The following is a 17,223-nucleotide window of genomic DNA, read 5'->3' as shown; positions in this document are numbered from 1 at the left end:
TCTTTTTTTTTTCCTTGGTTGATAAACAAAATTCACCAATATTAAACGCATTACAAAATATAAATCAGTTTTCTATCTTGTTTGTTTTTTCTTCAAAATATGAACATAAATTCCAAAAACACAAAAAAAGGTCTCCAGCTGACAGTTGAGTCCTGTTTGTCTGGCTATAGGAGGAGGTTAGGAGGGTCCGCTGCTCAAATTCTCTTTTTATTATTAGGTCATTTTGTTTTTGTTTAAGAGCGATTCAGAAATTCAAAAGAAATATTAAGGAGACGTATAAAAAAAGAAAAAATATCACCCTGCACTTCACGAGCGTTTCTGCCTTTTGGAATGTCGCTGGCTTGACCCGTCCTCGTCGCTACCCCCGTCCCCCCGGCCTCCCTTCCGTCGAGTTCTCCTTGTGTCCCGCTCGCTATCACTCTCCTGCTCCTTGTAACTCCTCTTACTGGAGGAGGTGGCGGAAGACCGCTTGCTCCTCCTCTTGCCTTCCTCCTCCTCCTCACTGTCGCTCTCATCCTCCCCCTGTCCCTTGCTATGTCGTGTTTTCTTTCCCCGCTCCACCGCCGCTCTCCTGCTACTGCCTGCTTTGCCGTTCTGCATCTTCTTCGCCTTCGGAACTTCCTCCTCCTCCTCTTCTTCTTCCTCTTCGTCCTCCTCTTCTTCTCCTCCCTCCTCCTCTTCGTCCTCCTCGTCGTCCTCCTCCTCCTCCTCTGAGGTGACGGGAGCTCGGCTGACGCGTTTGCGCGAGCGTCTGCGGAGGTAGTTGAGGCCGGGCAGCATCTTGTTGAGGAGGTCTGTGAGGCTCTGCTCCGTCTTGGCCAGGCAGGAAAGCACAGAGCTGCCTTCCTGGTTGTACTCCTCTGCGTTGTGGAACACCAGCTTCATGTCTTCCAGGAAGTCGTGGCCGTGCCGGTAGGCGCCCTGGCTGAACTTGTCCTGCATGGTTTGGAAGTCCATGGGGTTGGAGATGATGTCCAGGTAGTCTTCCGCCTCGTCGGTTGACACAGGCTCTCTGAGACATCGGGAGAAATGGCATGACATTCGTTTAAACCAATTTAACCCGTCCTCCCCATTTGGTAGTTATAGGTGGAAAGAAAATATATTTTTGAATTTTTATAAAAACATATCAAAGAACTGTCACAGCCTCAATATTATTTTGTTCAGGACAAAATAGCAATACAATAGTTAGCCTGTTTTTACTCTACTAACCCACAAGTATCCAGATAACCATACAGTGTTGAAATGTATCCTCTGAATAGCAATTTCTCCATAATTATCTAGAGACCCAGTCTTTTAAAAACACTGGCATAATCAAGGGCGATAATATGAAACCATAACTGCAGTTCATAGCACAGTAGTTATTCACTGCGATGAGAACTACCACTGTTACGCATGGGTGTGTTTGTGCACAAATCCAGGTGCAGTATGCTGTTTTTTACCTGAAAGGCCAGCTGTGGCGGAATTTGATCAGTTTCTGCAGGATCTCCTCACATTTCTCCAGCTCCAGCACCTGCTTGCGCACGCCTGTCCTGGAACTTTGACGTACCTGCATCCACACAACCAATCATTAGCATACAACACTGGACCAAAGTCAGTGACTAAATATGATGTCAGAATTACATGTGTGCTGGACAATAAAAAATGGCTCCTGACAGATCTGTGGTTTTATTTGGAAGGAGCAATGTGTAGGGGAATTGTGGGACTTATAACCCTGTTTCCTCCCCATGATACTGACTCAAGGAGGGTTAACACAAGTTATAAAAGTCAGATTATATTTTTTCTATTAAGCAGAAAGTGTGCTTTGCTTAGTGTAATAATAACATAGCCATCTATACTCAAGTTACTAAACATTCTCTGTGTGTGTGCGCCTGCGTTTCTTTAAATTCCAACTTGTGAGGATCAAGTCTCTGTTCTCCCAGGATCCTACAAAGCGAGAGCATTTTGCCAGTGTTGCCACTGAGAAGGGAGGTGAATTATAGTGTAGATATTGTGTATGTGTCTGTCCTCACCAGTTCATCAATGTCTGCAGGGCTGTTTGGACCAGTCTTCTGTTTACTGCTGCTTTTACTGGGCGGCGACTGCTTCTTGGACTTCTTATTGGAGCTTTTGGATCGGGACGACGTCTGTTTATTTTTCTTCCTTGGTCTCACTGTGGGAGATTATTATATAATAATTGTGAAAATGACCCCGAACAGCACACCAAATGTAGGCCACAAAAACGAACCAAACGATGCAGGGGTCTTCGCACAATGTTCTATTGGCAGCCACTCGTGAGGAAGGAGGGGTGGATGGATAGAAATATGAGGGGGAGAAAAGGGTGCTGAGCTTTACTTTCAGCCCTCTAATAAAAACAATGGCCTGTCACTCACTACCTTGAAGCGCAAGCCTGAAATCACAGACGGATCACCCTGCCACATACTCTCTTGTCAAGTCAGGGTGAGTGGCCCATAACATCAAAAAGGTAGCTGAAGGCCTGAGTAGCGAGACAACACTGAGACAATGGAGACAGGGATAGGACAGGGGCCAAATTCTGCCCAAAGCATTCCTGTCATTCCCAGCCCTCAACACCCTCCCTGTTGTCCGGGGCCTTGTTTCACAAAAGCATCTTGGCAAATAATGTTTGTCTTATATTTATCCAGTGACCTTGAATGTAACAGAAACTCTCGCCACTAACATGTTTCTGGAAACCCCAGCATAAGCTGTTGCACCCACAGTTATAACTATTCAACTCATTCGTTAATGGTTCATTTTGGCACGTGTTATAAACTCACCCTTTAATGACTCGTGTTAGGGCTGGCCAATTAAGCATTTAATATATATTTTTTCAACTTCTCATACGTCAATGAAACAAATCTAATATTTTTCCTTTAAATCTACTAAATGGTCTCATTAACCACTTAGCCCCCTGTAGCCTGTATTATACTTTACTGTACAAAAATGTGAAAATCTCTGATCTACAAGCTCACACGTTTTTAATCATTCACTAATTGTAATCGAGGAAAAGGTTTGAAATAATCATGATATTGATTTTGGAGTCTTATTGCACAGCCCTTTGATTGTGAACCAAACTCCAGCACCATGAACTAACTAGATCAACTATTTCAGCGTTTCTCTGTGGGTTCCTTTAGGGGGGTCTAAATGGACCCATACAAGTCTGTAACTCTGACAGTGTACAAATTTGTACACTGTCAGAGTTAAGGCCAGACCTTGAGATGTAAAAGTTTGAGAAACACAGAACTATTTAATGAGTGTTAATGCTTCTCATGCTACTTACAGCTGTGGCCCATGGCCTTGTAGTCGTTCTCCTCCCCACTCTCCTCTTCTTCCTCATCAGAATCCTCGTCCTCCGACTCCTCCTCGTCCTCCTCTTCGTCAGTGTCCTCCTTGTAGTTCCTAGAAAGCAGTGTTGAGTGTCAACAGAGGAAAGCACTAGTGGAGATCCACAATGTATTGCTGCAGTGGTGGAAAAACGACTCAAATGTTTTACTTAAGTAAAAGTACTAATACTGCAATGTAGAACGACTCTGTTACCAGTAAAGGTCTGGAATTCAAAATGTACTCAAGTAAAAGACAAAGTACAAAATGATTGGTATCAAAATGTACTAAAAGTACCAAAGGTAAAGGTCTGGAATTCAAAATGTACTCAAGTAAAAGACAAAGTACAAAATGATTGGTATCAAAATGTACTAAAAGTACCAAAGGTAAAAGCACTCATTATGCAGAATTTCTGTGACTGGATTTGGCCAATCAAACCCGGACGTTACGTTTGTGAGGCCCACATGGCAATTTTCATATAAAATATATTTGAATGAACCATATCAATGAAAATGTGAAAGAGTCCACACTTCACTTAACTACATTAATGAAATTTATTGGCACAGCCAATAATTAACGTTTTGAGCTAATGCTATTCTTCATACTCATTAGTTCAAAACTGCCACTTGTGTATATGCCAATACATTGCACATAGGGAGCTACAGTGTGTTCATTCATCTTTCTTCATTTTATTTATCCAAGTGTAGCAGCTACACCGACACCCAGTTATTGGTGTACTTGGTCCGTATCACTAATCTCTCCCAGGTCAAGATCAAAGGGAGCAGTGGCAACAGATGTATTCAATTGTCAGTCTAGTCACATCTGGCTTAAAAGCACGGCAAATTCCTCCTCCTCCTGCCTCTCGCCATGCTCAGTGGTCACAGAGTCCTTCTTCAAAGTCTCTATATTATAACGCCTCTCCCAGAAGAAAGAGAAGAGTTACCTTCCCCGAGAGGCACGTCTCGCTACAGCGGGCTGGCAGGCTGGACAGCGCCACTCCCCGGCAGGGATACGGTAGAGGGCCGGACGCAGGCAGAACAGATGGAATGCCTTGTTGCACTCATCACACAAGATCAGCTTCTCATCGTCACCTGATAAAGGAACAATATATTAATCATAGTCTACCTGAGCTTGGTCTTCCGGCCAACAAGTGGCTATTAGACTGACATGCTAAAGAGTTGCCAACAGTCAATCGGAGTTAGAAGGTTCATATCCCACTGTGTTCACTGCTTAAAAATAAATGAACACATCTTCTAGTAAATAAGGTGGTTAACTGAGAAGTTACTATTACTTACTGTAACCACTAACCAGTAAAGACCAAACCAAAATAAGCATCAGTGAAATTCAAAACATACATGTTTTTGACAAAAGAACAGGTACATCATTATGGCTATTAAACTGGACATTGGACAAAAACTAAAGCTGGTGCTCCTGTGATGTGCATAGTGGAAACCAAGTGACCTGGGATCTAGGAATGAAGTGTTATCGCCACCTACTGACTGGATCTGGATTACACTGACTCACATTATAAGGTGGGCATGCAGGCACCATTGATGAACTACCCAACCAGTTTGAAAGTGCGTTAAGTCAGTTGTATATAAATACCTGTAAAATATACCTCAATACCTGTGAAAACATGAAAACAACTTCATGTTGCTGTCAGAATTGGGGCCAATAATGTTTAGTTATTTACATAATATTAAAGCAAATTTGTCCCTTTAGCATTTAGAAAATTACACCAATTCAGATGCCACAATCGCAGATCATACTTGCGTAGCAAATTCAATATAGGGGCTAAAATTTGTTGAAAAAGAAAATGAATATAATCTGATATTTTAGAAATAACTGAATTGCAGAACCAACACAAAGACTTTACAGCAGTCCTTCATATTAATTAGAACAGTGATAAGATTTGTTTTCACAGCATAGGTTTGCAAGGGAGGATTGTACGGAATACACCAAAGTATCGGTAGGCGAAGATCTCTGGTCAACTACGATCTTATCTGTGAGACTAACACGGTTAATAGTTCTGCGTCATATTATGTGAAGTCGATGTACGTTTAGCGTCGCTTACCTTTCCGGCGGCAGACTTTGCAGCGAGCATTCTCGGCAGACATGTCCCACTTGATGCAGGCGTCCAGCATGCCCAGCAGCACGTGCATGCGAGAAAAGGTCTGTGCCTCCCTGATAGACGTCTTCCACTTCTCCACTGCGGTCGCCACCTAAGAGGAGGAGGGTCACATCTTTTACCTCAATGGGTCTCATCATTTTAACCACTTTAACCATTATGTTATACTTTAGCTATTAAAAAAATAGCAGATATACAAGCTCATAGCAGATATACAAGCTCATGCGCGGCACTCAGTGCCACGCAATCTTTCAATATATTTTTAAAGGCAACTTTTATAACTCAAATCTTTCTCGGGTCCATGGAAGAAAATATTTTCAGATGGGGGATCCTTGACATGAAACATTTTGAGAACCACATTTTGTAGGATCGGACTGAGCGGGTCAACAAAAAAATAAAAAAAGGTTTGTAATGTTTTAACCTCAACAAAGAGTCAGGTGGATGGAGTTCACCCTAAGGTTTTAACCAGTTCTCACCCTGGCTTCTTCTGCTAGTTTCTTCTCTTCGTCCACCTCCTCGGCTTTGGCGCTCTCGTCTCCTCCCTGCCTCTTCCTCTTCTTCTTGGGGGCCATGAACCCTTGCAAGAACTTCTTGATAACGCAGGCCTGGATGGTGATGACACACTCTCCAAAGTCTTTTAAGCTCTCCATCTCAGACACCTGTAGGGACGGACAGACAAGGACATGCTGTCAGTCAGGTTAGGGGTTGCCGCACCAACATGGTGTGTGAATAATTATTCCATGTTTTTTAACATCGGTTACATATACATTAACAAAGCAGTCACCTGACTCTCCATGTCTATGTTGTCCTCCAGGTAGCCAAGGCCTCCCTTTGAAAGCCGTGAGGCCACCTCTGTGATGTCACTGCGCAGGAATTTGAGCAGCTCCTGGTGCCCATCACAGGTCCTTAGGCCCAGCCTGCCCTTGCGACTCAGATGGATGGAATGGAGGATGTCCTGGTACCTGCATGTGGTGGTGGGGGGATTGGCAAAGGACATGGTTTCAGTTGTATATTGGCATTACATTATTTTGTTGCTTTACTTAACTAACACATTTTATTTTTACTAACACATTTTATTTTTACTATACAAACATAATGTGCCTGTTTGTTCTTCAGTTTCCACACAAGGATGAACAAAATGTGCATTTACATCTGCATTAACATTTGTACCAATTAATACATTTTAGATCTTGTGTTTTTGTCACTGGTTCATTTTCAAAAAAAAAAAGCCTTGTGAGAAGTGTATATGTCACGGTTTGATAGAGAAACAGTACGATCGAGAAACGGAGCGCTCGTCGTGCAGTGCAGGGCGGAACAAGCGGTCGCTTTGATCCACAACAACGTAGCGTCGGCAGGAATGACAACGCCTCACCCCACGGAGGTTCGGGTTAGGGTTAGGCATCGTTTTACTGAGGTTAGGGTTAGGGTTAGAGTAAGGCATAGTAAGCTAATGGCTAAACACTGCCGAGCTTGGCTAGTAAATAAAGAAAGAGAGTCGCAAACGAGTGACGTCAGCGCCTGCACTAGTGAATTTACCTGTTCTGTATTTTGGCCTTCAGGGCACTCTCTCTGACGCCTTGAGGATGAAGACTCTCCACCAGCTCTTCTAGATCTGCTGGGTTGTCACAGACCCACCTGCAAACACAGACATCAAGTAGCAGGAAATCCCCAAATTACATCTTTGACCAGGCACAATAAATAGCATGATATGCTTATTGTTAATCATTTTGTTGCAATGTGAGCTTCAACACCTATTAAAATGCTTTCCATCCTTTTAGAAAATCAGGTCAAATAAATCCATGGCCTCACCAGAGGTTTTGACCCTGATTGGGAACAGTGGTCTCTATGCAAACGTCAGCTGCTGCTGCCCCCTGCTGGGCTCCCTCACTCATTGCACCATCATCACTGCCATCATCATCCTTCTCAGCTCCTGTAGGAAATATAACAGCAAGAAGGGGAATGCATTAGAAATAGGTTGTCTGCTGCGTTAGTCGGGCATCCAGGAAAGATTAACACCACATTCCCCTTCTAACTGCACTAACAGTCTTTAATAACATTGTGATAACCTCAGATAAAGCAGCTATGTGTTTGGAAGGTGCTTCAACATAGTTTCCATCATGGAATGGGCACACTCTTCCCTACTACATAAATATCCACAATGGGGAAGACAATTCAGGCATAGTGACCGAATACTACTCACCCTCCTCTTCTTTTTCTGCTTTAACCTCTGGTTTCTCCTCTGCTGATTTCTCCTCAGGAAGAGGGGTATAGCTGTAATTGATGCTTTCGTGCACCCAACCCTTCTCGATATACAAGCCAGGAACCACATCAGAGAACAGCCAGTACCTGAAAAACAGTACCAATTAACCATGTACATCCATTTGGATTATAATGTGTATGTTTTATCCGATCTAAGTAGTCAGTTTTGCTGTTGTACTGTATTCCATGGTCAGTGGTCACGCTACGGAAGTCATAGCACCAGGCAATATACAACAGCAAAGCATGGTTTTCTCCTTTGCATTTTGTTTATAGACAAGAACACACTGCAATTGCAGTAGTACAAAACAAAAACATATCCATCCAATATGCTGCATTGAGGAAGCCAAACAAAAACAGGCTTGTACCTGTACACAAAATGTAACATTAAAGCACGATTCTGACCTGTTGTGGTTTCTATCAGTGCCCAGTGGGATTCTGCGCAGGACAAGCTTGGCTTTGGCGATGCCTTCCTGGAAGGCCCGCTCTGCAGTGGCCCTCTGCTTACGGACGCGTTCCTCCTCTGCCTCCTTCTCCATGCGCTCTGAGAGGCAAAACAAACGCATACAAAGTGAGAAAAGCACCGACACTGCTTTTATCTAACAACAACATATGGACATTTACTCTCTTAAGTGTGTAGTTATCTGTTATTCACATATTCACTGCCCCCCACCCCCTTTCTTTAAAAAGATATACACATGATTTGTTATCACAATTAGACCTTTGATCAAATTTAGAAATTCCTTCCACAGAGAAAAATAAATAGCCTTCCATCTGTCAAAGTACATTTCCCATTTCAATCTGTAAGGAATAGGATTGACCCAGAGTGTGTTGTGTTGCTGACCTTTGTTCTGCCTGTCATGCTCCTCTTTATCCTTCTTGGCCTGGATGGACATCAGTCTCCTGCTCTTCACCGAGCTGATCATGTCTTCTGGCTCGGGTTCAGCTTCCACCTTCGCATCCTTCTTGTTCTCCTTCTTTGCACTCCCTTCTTTCTTTTTCTCTCCTTTTTCTGCTTTAGGTGTACCGGTACCTCCCTCCTCTTTACCTAAATAAATTATAATAAGGTGTAGGAACAAAGGATACAATTACTGTAACATTTTCCCTCATAAACCACAATCAATCAATACAATAATTTATATACAGTAGCTTTGGCATTTGTATTTAATGATGATTAACAAAATAATGCAAAATGACTGTTTTGTTTTTTGTTTTTTTAGTATCAAATACCAGCACAAACTAGGACTGGCCCCAAACTTCCAAAGGTCCAAACTTTCTTTCCTTTATACTGACGTTCGGATCTCAATTAAAAATGTTCCGACGGTTGCATTTATATTTATTGTATTGTATTTATCTTCATGCTTGATAAATAAATAAAACAAATAAAAGTAAATGAAATAAATAAAAAACAAAGGCTTGAACATACGCAAAAGAAATACCCCACTCAACTGAAACACCTGGCACAAACCACAACTCTACATTGTGGCCCAAGAATCATGTTGGAATCAAGAGACCTGGTGATTCCTACCTTTTCCCTCCATCTCCTTGCGCCTCATCTTCTCTGCCTTCTTTCGGTCGTTCACCTCCTTAAGTCTTGCCAGATGTTCTTTCCATAGCTCAGCTGACCGCTGCTGCATGGCGTCTACGTGATCCTCTACCGAGTAGGTCATGAGGATGCGGTGGCACAGCGCTACCATCAAGCTCATCTTCTCCTGCGGGTTCAGCTCGAACACCTCGGATGTTTCCAGTCGTTCCAGGAACTCGCTGGTCACCACGTCATCAAAGCCCCCCAGGGCTCCCCAGTCCTCTGACCCCTGGGCACTCTCCTCGCCGTGTGCGTCCGATGGTCGCAGGCACAGACGCACCAGCTCAGACACAGAGTGCATGGTTAGGGGGATCTCAGACAAGGGCATGTCTAGCTCGCTGTACCCTTCAGCCAGCTCATCCTGGAGTAAGGTCTGGAGCAGGACCACCAGCACGCGATTCAGGTAGTGGAAACCGCCTGCTTCCCCGGCCAGTGCCTCCATCAGGGCCACGGCTGTAATCGGGTATTGGTCATCTGGCATCAGCAGCCCGGCGTAGCAGTTGAGGAAGTCCACTACCATAGCCACCTCACCAAACAAAGCATTGGGCAAGCCCTCGGGTATATCCACCAGTTTGAACGTGGGCAGGCTCTTACCGCCCAGGATCTCTTGGTCTTCGTAGCGACGCGACTGCTCGCGGCGGACCAACATCTCCTTCTCGCGACGCTCCTTTGCCCTTTCCCGCAGCTTCTCCTTGAGCTCATCACGCTTCTTCTTGAGCTCCTCCTGCTTCTCCTCTTCACTCATTGCTGCCCAGCGCTGCTTCTGCTCCAGCTTCTCCCAGCGTTTCTGCACCAGCTCCTTCAGCTCCTCGGGCAGGCGGCCCCGCTCTTCTGGGGACAATGTCTTGGCGGTCTTAGAGACGAGGACGGACAGGGCGTTCCTCTTGTCCTCTTTGCCCTTGTTCTCCTTGTAGTAGCGCAGGAGGTGGAGCGCCATGGGATGCAGGGGCTTCCCCAGCTTGGGTGTCCCTGTGCTGGAGCTGCGAGCTCTCTTCTTGGGGCTGCCAACAGGCGAGCTCTTGCTCTTGGCCAGGTGCAGCAGGGTCATTTGCTTCATCTTTGGCGACTTGACGCCCGCTTTGCTGTCCTTTTTAGAGACCTTGAGGCCATTGAGCTTCTTGTCACTGCTCTTTCTTTCTCTCTTCTTGCCCTCTTTCTTCTCACCTTTGGCTTTCTCCCCTTTTCTTGATTTTGGGGTTGAGGGCGCTGAGGTTTTACCTTCTCCTTTCTTAGGGGTTCCAGTGTTCTTCACCTTCAACGGAGATCCATTCATTTTCTGAAACGGCAAAACACATAAATGACATATGAAAGTTAGTGAAGCGGCTGATGACATATGATGGCACAGTCAATTACTATTGTTTTGAAATGATTGCATATCCCTACCACTTAGGTGTCTGTCAAGATATGTGAAAACCAACCTGCATGTGACCCCAGATGGTGGGGCTCAAGGGCATGGTCAGAGAATGTTTCTTCTTATTTTTCTTCTCTCCCTTCTCATTGCCAGACTCCTCTGATCCTGGGGTGTTAGGCTTGAGCTTTTTGCTGGGCCTTCCCTCAGGAGATGTCAAACTTTTACGCTTTGTTGAGGGATTTTCAGCTAGAAACTTGTGATAGAAAGAAAAACGATCAGTGACAAATAATTATTCAACAATGAGGTCAGTATAAAACAAAACAGGAAAATGACAGGGATAATCAGGAAGAAACATATATATACATTTCTTCTAGAAATCAGATAGTTAGCAAATTACCTTGTGTGGATCAAGGAGGAAGTCACACAATTTGCTTGGCAGACTGTACTTCTTTACTAGTTCATCCTCCACCACCCAAGGAGCGCTCTCTCCCATACCCAGCCTCAGAGCATAGTGTCTGATAAAGTAACGTATGATCTCCTTGGTTGGAGGGCGCTCTGATCTAAAGAGGCTGTCGACAGGGACATCACTGATCACCTGATATGGGAGGGTCATAGACAGGAAACTCATTACGCCTTGCATGGATGTAATGATTTATAATGACATTGAATATGTTCTCTGACAGTTTTTGGAAAAAGATATGGAAGATACTAACTAACCTTATCCTCGCTGACCAGTTTCACATCATACTTATGAGGAAGAAATTTGGGCATCACCCATTTCTTCTTCTCTTCCTTTACAACGCCAGGGAGTTTCCTTGGTGAGCGCCGTGCTCGGTCACCTATAGATTAAATATTTCAACTTAAAATCATACTGTTGAGACAAGTCCTTGGGATTACAATATACGGTAAACATTAAATATACAAAAGGTTATGCTTTTTTTTATTATTATTATTATTTACTATATGAGTTGTGTGTGCACATTTATTTCCCAGAAGGGAGGCAAATGATATACTATCAAAATATTTAAACATTTTATTTGGCAAATTCACTAATTGATAAAAGTGATTACACATGCTCAAGACACCATTTTGTACAGATATGGATAGATACAGCTGTGCCTTGACATTTTGACTTGCCCTTTGGTGCCTTGGGCACAAGTTTGAAAACCACTGCATTATATATAAGTAAAGAAAAGAAAAGAAAGGTTGATTCAGCTGGTACTCACTGAGACTCTCCCTCCTGTTCTCCTCCTCTCTGGGTGGTTCTTTCCTCTGGTTCTCCTGACTGGCATTCTCCTTGTCACTGGATGGAGAGTCGCACGCTCCCTCAAGCTTCTTCTCCCCAGCATCGCCCTCGGGGTTCTCCAGGGGATGGATCTTCGCTACAGTGACTCGCAAACTTTTATCCTTGCCAACCTGGGGGAATACAGAAAGAATAGGTTGATACCATGAAAGGTTGGGGGACATTCTGGACCGAATTACAGAGGTATACTTTGTAAATATTTCTCATTTGTGAATAACAATCAGTGACATGCTTTACATGTAATTACATTTTTAATGATACAGTTCATCTAAAAAAAAAAATCAGAAGCAAATAAAATCAATGATCACAGACTAAGAAGCACTGACCAGAAAGTCACATTCTTCACCCACAGCATACTTGGTAAGGACCTCAACCCAGGCCATTTCTACCAGTTTGTCCAGAGACACTGTGTTGTGGTGGACCATCTCCAGGATTGGCTTCTCAAACCACAGGGGGTACTCCTCTTGGAGACTGTAGGGGAAAGGATGGGCAAAGATTACTTTTTGATACCTTCCATAACAGAAGAGGAACACTATTATAAGTACTAGTCCATACCATGCATTTCTTCCCATCCTCCAGCCGGGCTATGGGACCACAACTACAGATCCCATCGTCGGCGAGGACCGTTCACAAAACGCTAATAAGCAGCATAAATTTGGGAAGGGGGAAAATGTGTCACCCTCTTCATAGCCAATGCTTGTGTGCAAGTTCAGATCGATTGGTCAACCCACTGAGCAGAAATGATGAGATGAGGACTCAAGACAGATCGGTTTCCCCATTTTATAGTAGTAGAATAGTCTGAAGTGGACACTGCTGTTCTTTTGTCATTTCCCTTTGTTTGATATGGTAAAAGATATAATCAATATTCTGTTTCAGCTAAAAAAAAAGGATTAGGGTTAGGCCCCTGCCCTGCCTAACACAGTAACATGACCAGTAATGTTTATTATATACGGTACCTAGCAAAGTAGAAATAATTCCAGATATATCAACGTAATTGTATTTAATTTAATTTTTCTCCTTTCAGACTCAATCTAAATTAGAACGATAATTATGAATTGATGATCTTATTATAAGAGACAGTCCCGGTTACAGACCAGCCATTAGATTAATTTGCACCTGCTACAGTCAAATTAACCACGCCGGTTTGCCTGATGGGTGGGTGCCGATTTACCCAACTCTGCTTTCGCTTCAGCAACTACAGACAAGAGCATTACATAATAGAGTAACAAAGGATTAAGACTGACCAGTAGAGGGAGCAAATGCACAGATTTCTATAAAGAGACATGTCTTAAATAGAGCTGAGTCCATTAGGCAATGCTGCCTTGCCATAGGACTGAGGGCTTAGCTGGACACAGTGTGTTGTATGTGTATAAGTCTAATTACCTTGGCGGTTAGTGATGCTATAATACATGCATTTAAAACGAGTGAACACAATATCGACTTGGTTTTGCATTCTCCTTGTGACACAGAAAGAAAAATACATTCTCTACAGCCCATTCCAGATTCAGGGATGACTCAACCATATGCCCTCCAAATAGAATGGGAGGAGTACCAGATTTGCCCAATCACAACACAGAATGTAGTCATGTGACCTTTGCTGAGAATGCTGTGGCTGTTTTTGATGCTACTACAAGCTTTTGTGTGAAAGACCATTCCGTGGTTATAATCAAAACTGTATTTTGGGGGTCAAGTGGCACAAGAACTTAAGACTGAGCTTGACAGCTGGAAAAGCTGAGACAAATCAGAGTGTTAGATGCCATACCAGTTTTGTGGCATCTAACATGCACACAATTATGCCTATTCTTAAGTTCAGACTGGTGCCATTTATAAATCTATGATTATAACTGTATTATTACAGTCATAGATTTTGAATCTATGACTGTATACATCTCATCATACATCTGACAGATGTATGAATGCAAATACAGTGATCGGTAGATTCACAAGTCAACCTACAGATGACAAATGCAAATAGTGTGATCTGTGAATTCACATTATTGAACAGATAAAATACTAACAGTTCAGTGACTTCTTGCTCCTCATCCCATGCCTCTTTGTGGGTCAGCTGGTTGCTGCCAGTGCTCTTGCATGTCCAGACGCGCTCGCTGTACCTCTGCAGGCGTGCTTCATACTCTCTGTAGTCATTCTGTCAAGGAGCTTGTAGTCAAACATGTGAATGGGACAGCACATGGAAAAGGTATGGCAACAATAGTGGAGGTAGGGCCAAGGTAAGATAATGATCATCTTGAACGAGAGATGTATGACAAATTAAATTAAATTAAAAACGATCAAAATATCCCTTATTTCCTCAATAATCCTTATGTTAGTAACCAATATGCCCCCTCCTCAATCCTGTCTGCTCACCAGCCAGCCACTAGAGACCCTTTATCCATAATTAATGCCTTATGTACCCCAGCCTTGATGTCAATAATTAAAAAGGGTAAGAGACACAGAGCATAACACACATTAGATCACTTCATAACAAAGCCAAATTAATATGTTATTATTCACTTAAGAATTGGATCATGGATGTCTGGAAACTGAGGAAAGAAAGCAGAAAATGCCACCCAATTAAATCAATGAAACAAAAACGAAATAAGAAATTCATAGACAGTACATGGACACTTATTGAGTCTGTGACTGTTAGAAACTTTTTTTGAGTGTCATGTTGAAACACCAAATTCCAATTTTGTTGTTTTTAAATGGAAAACTGAATTGAATGTCAATGTAATTTACATAATGACATATTCAGAGGTGGACCTCTTGTCATTGGTTGAAACTGCAGATTGTGGCTGTAAAGAAACAAAACTACCCATGTGTCTATTACCTGTCCTGCACAAAAACTATTACTTACTATGTTGTTACAATTTTAATGTACAATAATCTGGAAGTCATAGCTATTACGTTATAACTCTGTGGTCAAAGCTGACAGTACCAGACAAGTTTTGCGTGGTCCATTATTAACAGATACGCTCCTGTTTAACCCGTTACAGCTTGCTATCGGTTGTTTTCAACCTGATTTATTATACGCCAGAAACAAGGAGCCAGTCACTATAAGTTCTCTCTTGAAGTGAAGTGATTTACACCTAGTCAAATATCGACCCTGTCTGTCGATATTTTAGTATAGGCTACCGGTAAATGACTGAATGGGAGCAGCCGGCAGGCAGCCTACGTAGCATACAGAGACTAGTGGAACACATAATGGGCTAGGTAGCTGCTAACTGGCTATCCCTACTTCACGTGAATGGGTAGTAGTTAGTAGTAACGTTTAACTGGCCAAACAACATACAACAACAAGACCTGGTTAAGTAAAAACGTGTTCTAAAGGACGTAGTTATGAAACAGTGAAGGTGTTAAAGCACCAGACATGAGATATTGTTTTTGTCTTAGCTAGCAGACTGAGGTAAAACTGTGTCCATCATGCAGAGAGTAGAGCAGACAATGTAGAGAACATAAACAGTGAACATGCAGCCAGCAACACAACTCAACATAAGTGGTCAGATGTGTGTGTATGCGTCTGTACTGTGGTGGTAAACTATGTCAGTAGTGGTGTTTGATCGCAGCTTTGCCGCCTGGTGAGGCAGAGGCACTGTGCTCTTGCTCTGACATGCTGTGTGTGAATCCAAGGATACTCTTTGTTCCTGAAGGCCTCGGCGCTGTGCGGGATGATGAAGACCTCTTCTCCCGGGCCTGCTGGCTCGGTTAGCGGCTTAGCCAGCGGATACGGTTTCCGGCCCAAAAGCGGTGCCATGGTCGCGGAGGCGAGGTGGCACCGATGCTGCCTCGACGGGAACAAATAACGTCCTTCTTGCAGCACCCGAACTACGTTACACGTAAATCAAACCTAGGCAGACGCCCTTTTGCATGTATCCCGAGTGACCCGATGTGTCACCGACTAAACGTTAGCAGCAACGTCCCCCACGTTTACCGTTACCGCCGGCAGGCCCCGGTTTGCTGCTCTCTCAACGTGTAGCAGCTAACGCTAACGGGCTAACGGCAGGCTGCGTTGCTAGCTCACTGCAAAACAATAACACAGCAGCACTTCTGTACAGCAGCCTCATCGCATCCTTCTTCTGTTCTTCTAAGACCGTGCCATGTTGATCTCACAGGACGTGTCAGATCGCAGACTCGGTGGTTTTTACTATAGTTGCTCCGATCCGGATAGTTCGGCGAAACTTTTGCCTCCTCCTCGGACTGAAGATGAACAGATGAAAAAGCTTTGATCTTCCAACTCGCGGCTTTCCTCCAGCAGAGGTCTGGATCTGGCGCGCTCTACGCTGCTGCACGCTGTCTTCTTCTTAGCAACTCTAGAGCTATTGTTATGAAACGACTCGCCCCGGTGGAATTCCGTGCGGTTGACGGGTCTTGTTCGGGAGAAAACACAGCGTTCGCTATTCTTTCGAAAAAAAGTGAAATTTGAACAATCAAGAGGTTAATTCCTTCTTTTCTGAAATGGCGGGAGTTTCTAGTCCATCCACCGGCACAATATTTCGTACAACCAGAACTCCGTTTCCCCGGCAGCACGCAGCGTCCCGCCCTCTGATTCATTTGATTGGTCTACTGAGTACAGCGCCCTCGGCCATTCTGTCTTCCAACATTCATTCATTGGTCATTACGGCTGTCTATTGTCAAACTCGAACCACCCCTTGAAGGAAGTCACGCCCCTTATGGAATATAAAATGACAGGTTAGAGGTCAGGTGGCGACAATAAACAAGACCAGGTCCATTTGTCACTCAATAACCAATAAAAGCTTTCTTAGTCAGTCATGTAACATGTGTCTACACTTAAAGGAGTAGTTCACCACTTTTCAACCTGTCTTCATATAATAAGTCCTCACTAATGTTCATAATAAAATAGCTGTCAAATCCTTCTACCGGTGACATCATCGCTTGACAAAAAAATAAAAATAAATAACATTTTTGAGAACAAAAAAATAGATTTTTATTATCACGAGAACAATGGCTTCCACTTTAACATTGCAACTTTTTCAGGAATAGAAAGCCTGCAGTTTCTATTAGCTTGCATTTCCCATTGATGATGTCACCGGTAGAAGGATTTGACCCACCCACAGCTCTCCTATGAGACCCAAACTGAGCAGAAAAAAATTGTGATATTTTATCATGAACATTAGTGAGGACCGGTGCACCCTTATATGAAGATAGGTTGAAAAGTGGTGGAGTGCCCCTTTAAGTGTTCAAATTGTTATCTTAAATCTTCAAGTGTGTTTCTAAGACATTCATTCATGATTGAGGACACCATTTTGAAAGACATTGGTTAGATTCTA

The 17,223-nt window shown here is 43.4% G+C and overlaps 1 protein-coding gene across 1 annotated transcript; it reads right to left on the bottom strand.

The window, feature by feature from the left end:
* Positions 1-306: 306 nt before the first annotated feature.
* On the bottom strand, positions 307-16,120 carry baz1b (bromodomain adjacent to zinc finger domain, 1B; the record flags this gene model as incomplete). Its single annotated transcript, XM_080731620.1, has 21 exons — positions 15,571-16,120; positions 13,957-14,073; positions 12,265-12,409; positions 11,862-12,051; positions 11,353-11,474; positions 11,033-11,230; positions 10,703-10,888; positions 9,228-10,560; positions 8,544-8,747; positions 8,105-8,243; positions 7,644-7,789; positions 7,253-7,373; positions 6,980-7,078; positions 6,228-6,405; positions 5,920-6,102; positions 5,390-5,537; positions 4,259-4,406; positions 3,275-3,393; positions 2,010-2,149; positions 1,440-1,546; positions 307-1,012 (listed from the first exon to the last, which is right to left on the bottom strand). Exons 1-21 carry the CDS (start codon positions 15,687-15,689, stop codon positions 307-309), a joined length of 4,848 nt encoding a protein of 1,615 aa, XP_080587746.1. The 5' UTR covers positions 15,690-16,120.
* Positions 16,121-17,223: the final 1,103 nt, after the last annotated feature.

The sequence above is a fragment of the Nannobrachium achirus genome (assembly GCF_963921795.1).
Source record: "Nannobrachium achirus genome assembly, chromosome: 8".
Taxonomy (NCBI): Eukaryota; Metazoa; Chordata; class Actinopteri; order Myctophiformes; family Myctophidae; genus Nannobrachium; species Nannobrachium achirus.
The sequence above is the reverse complement of the archived record's forward strand: the minus strand, read 5'-3'. Positions and strand labels throughout refer to the sequence as shown.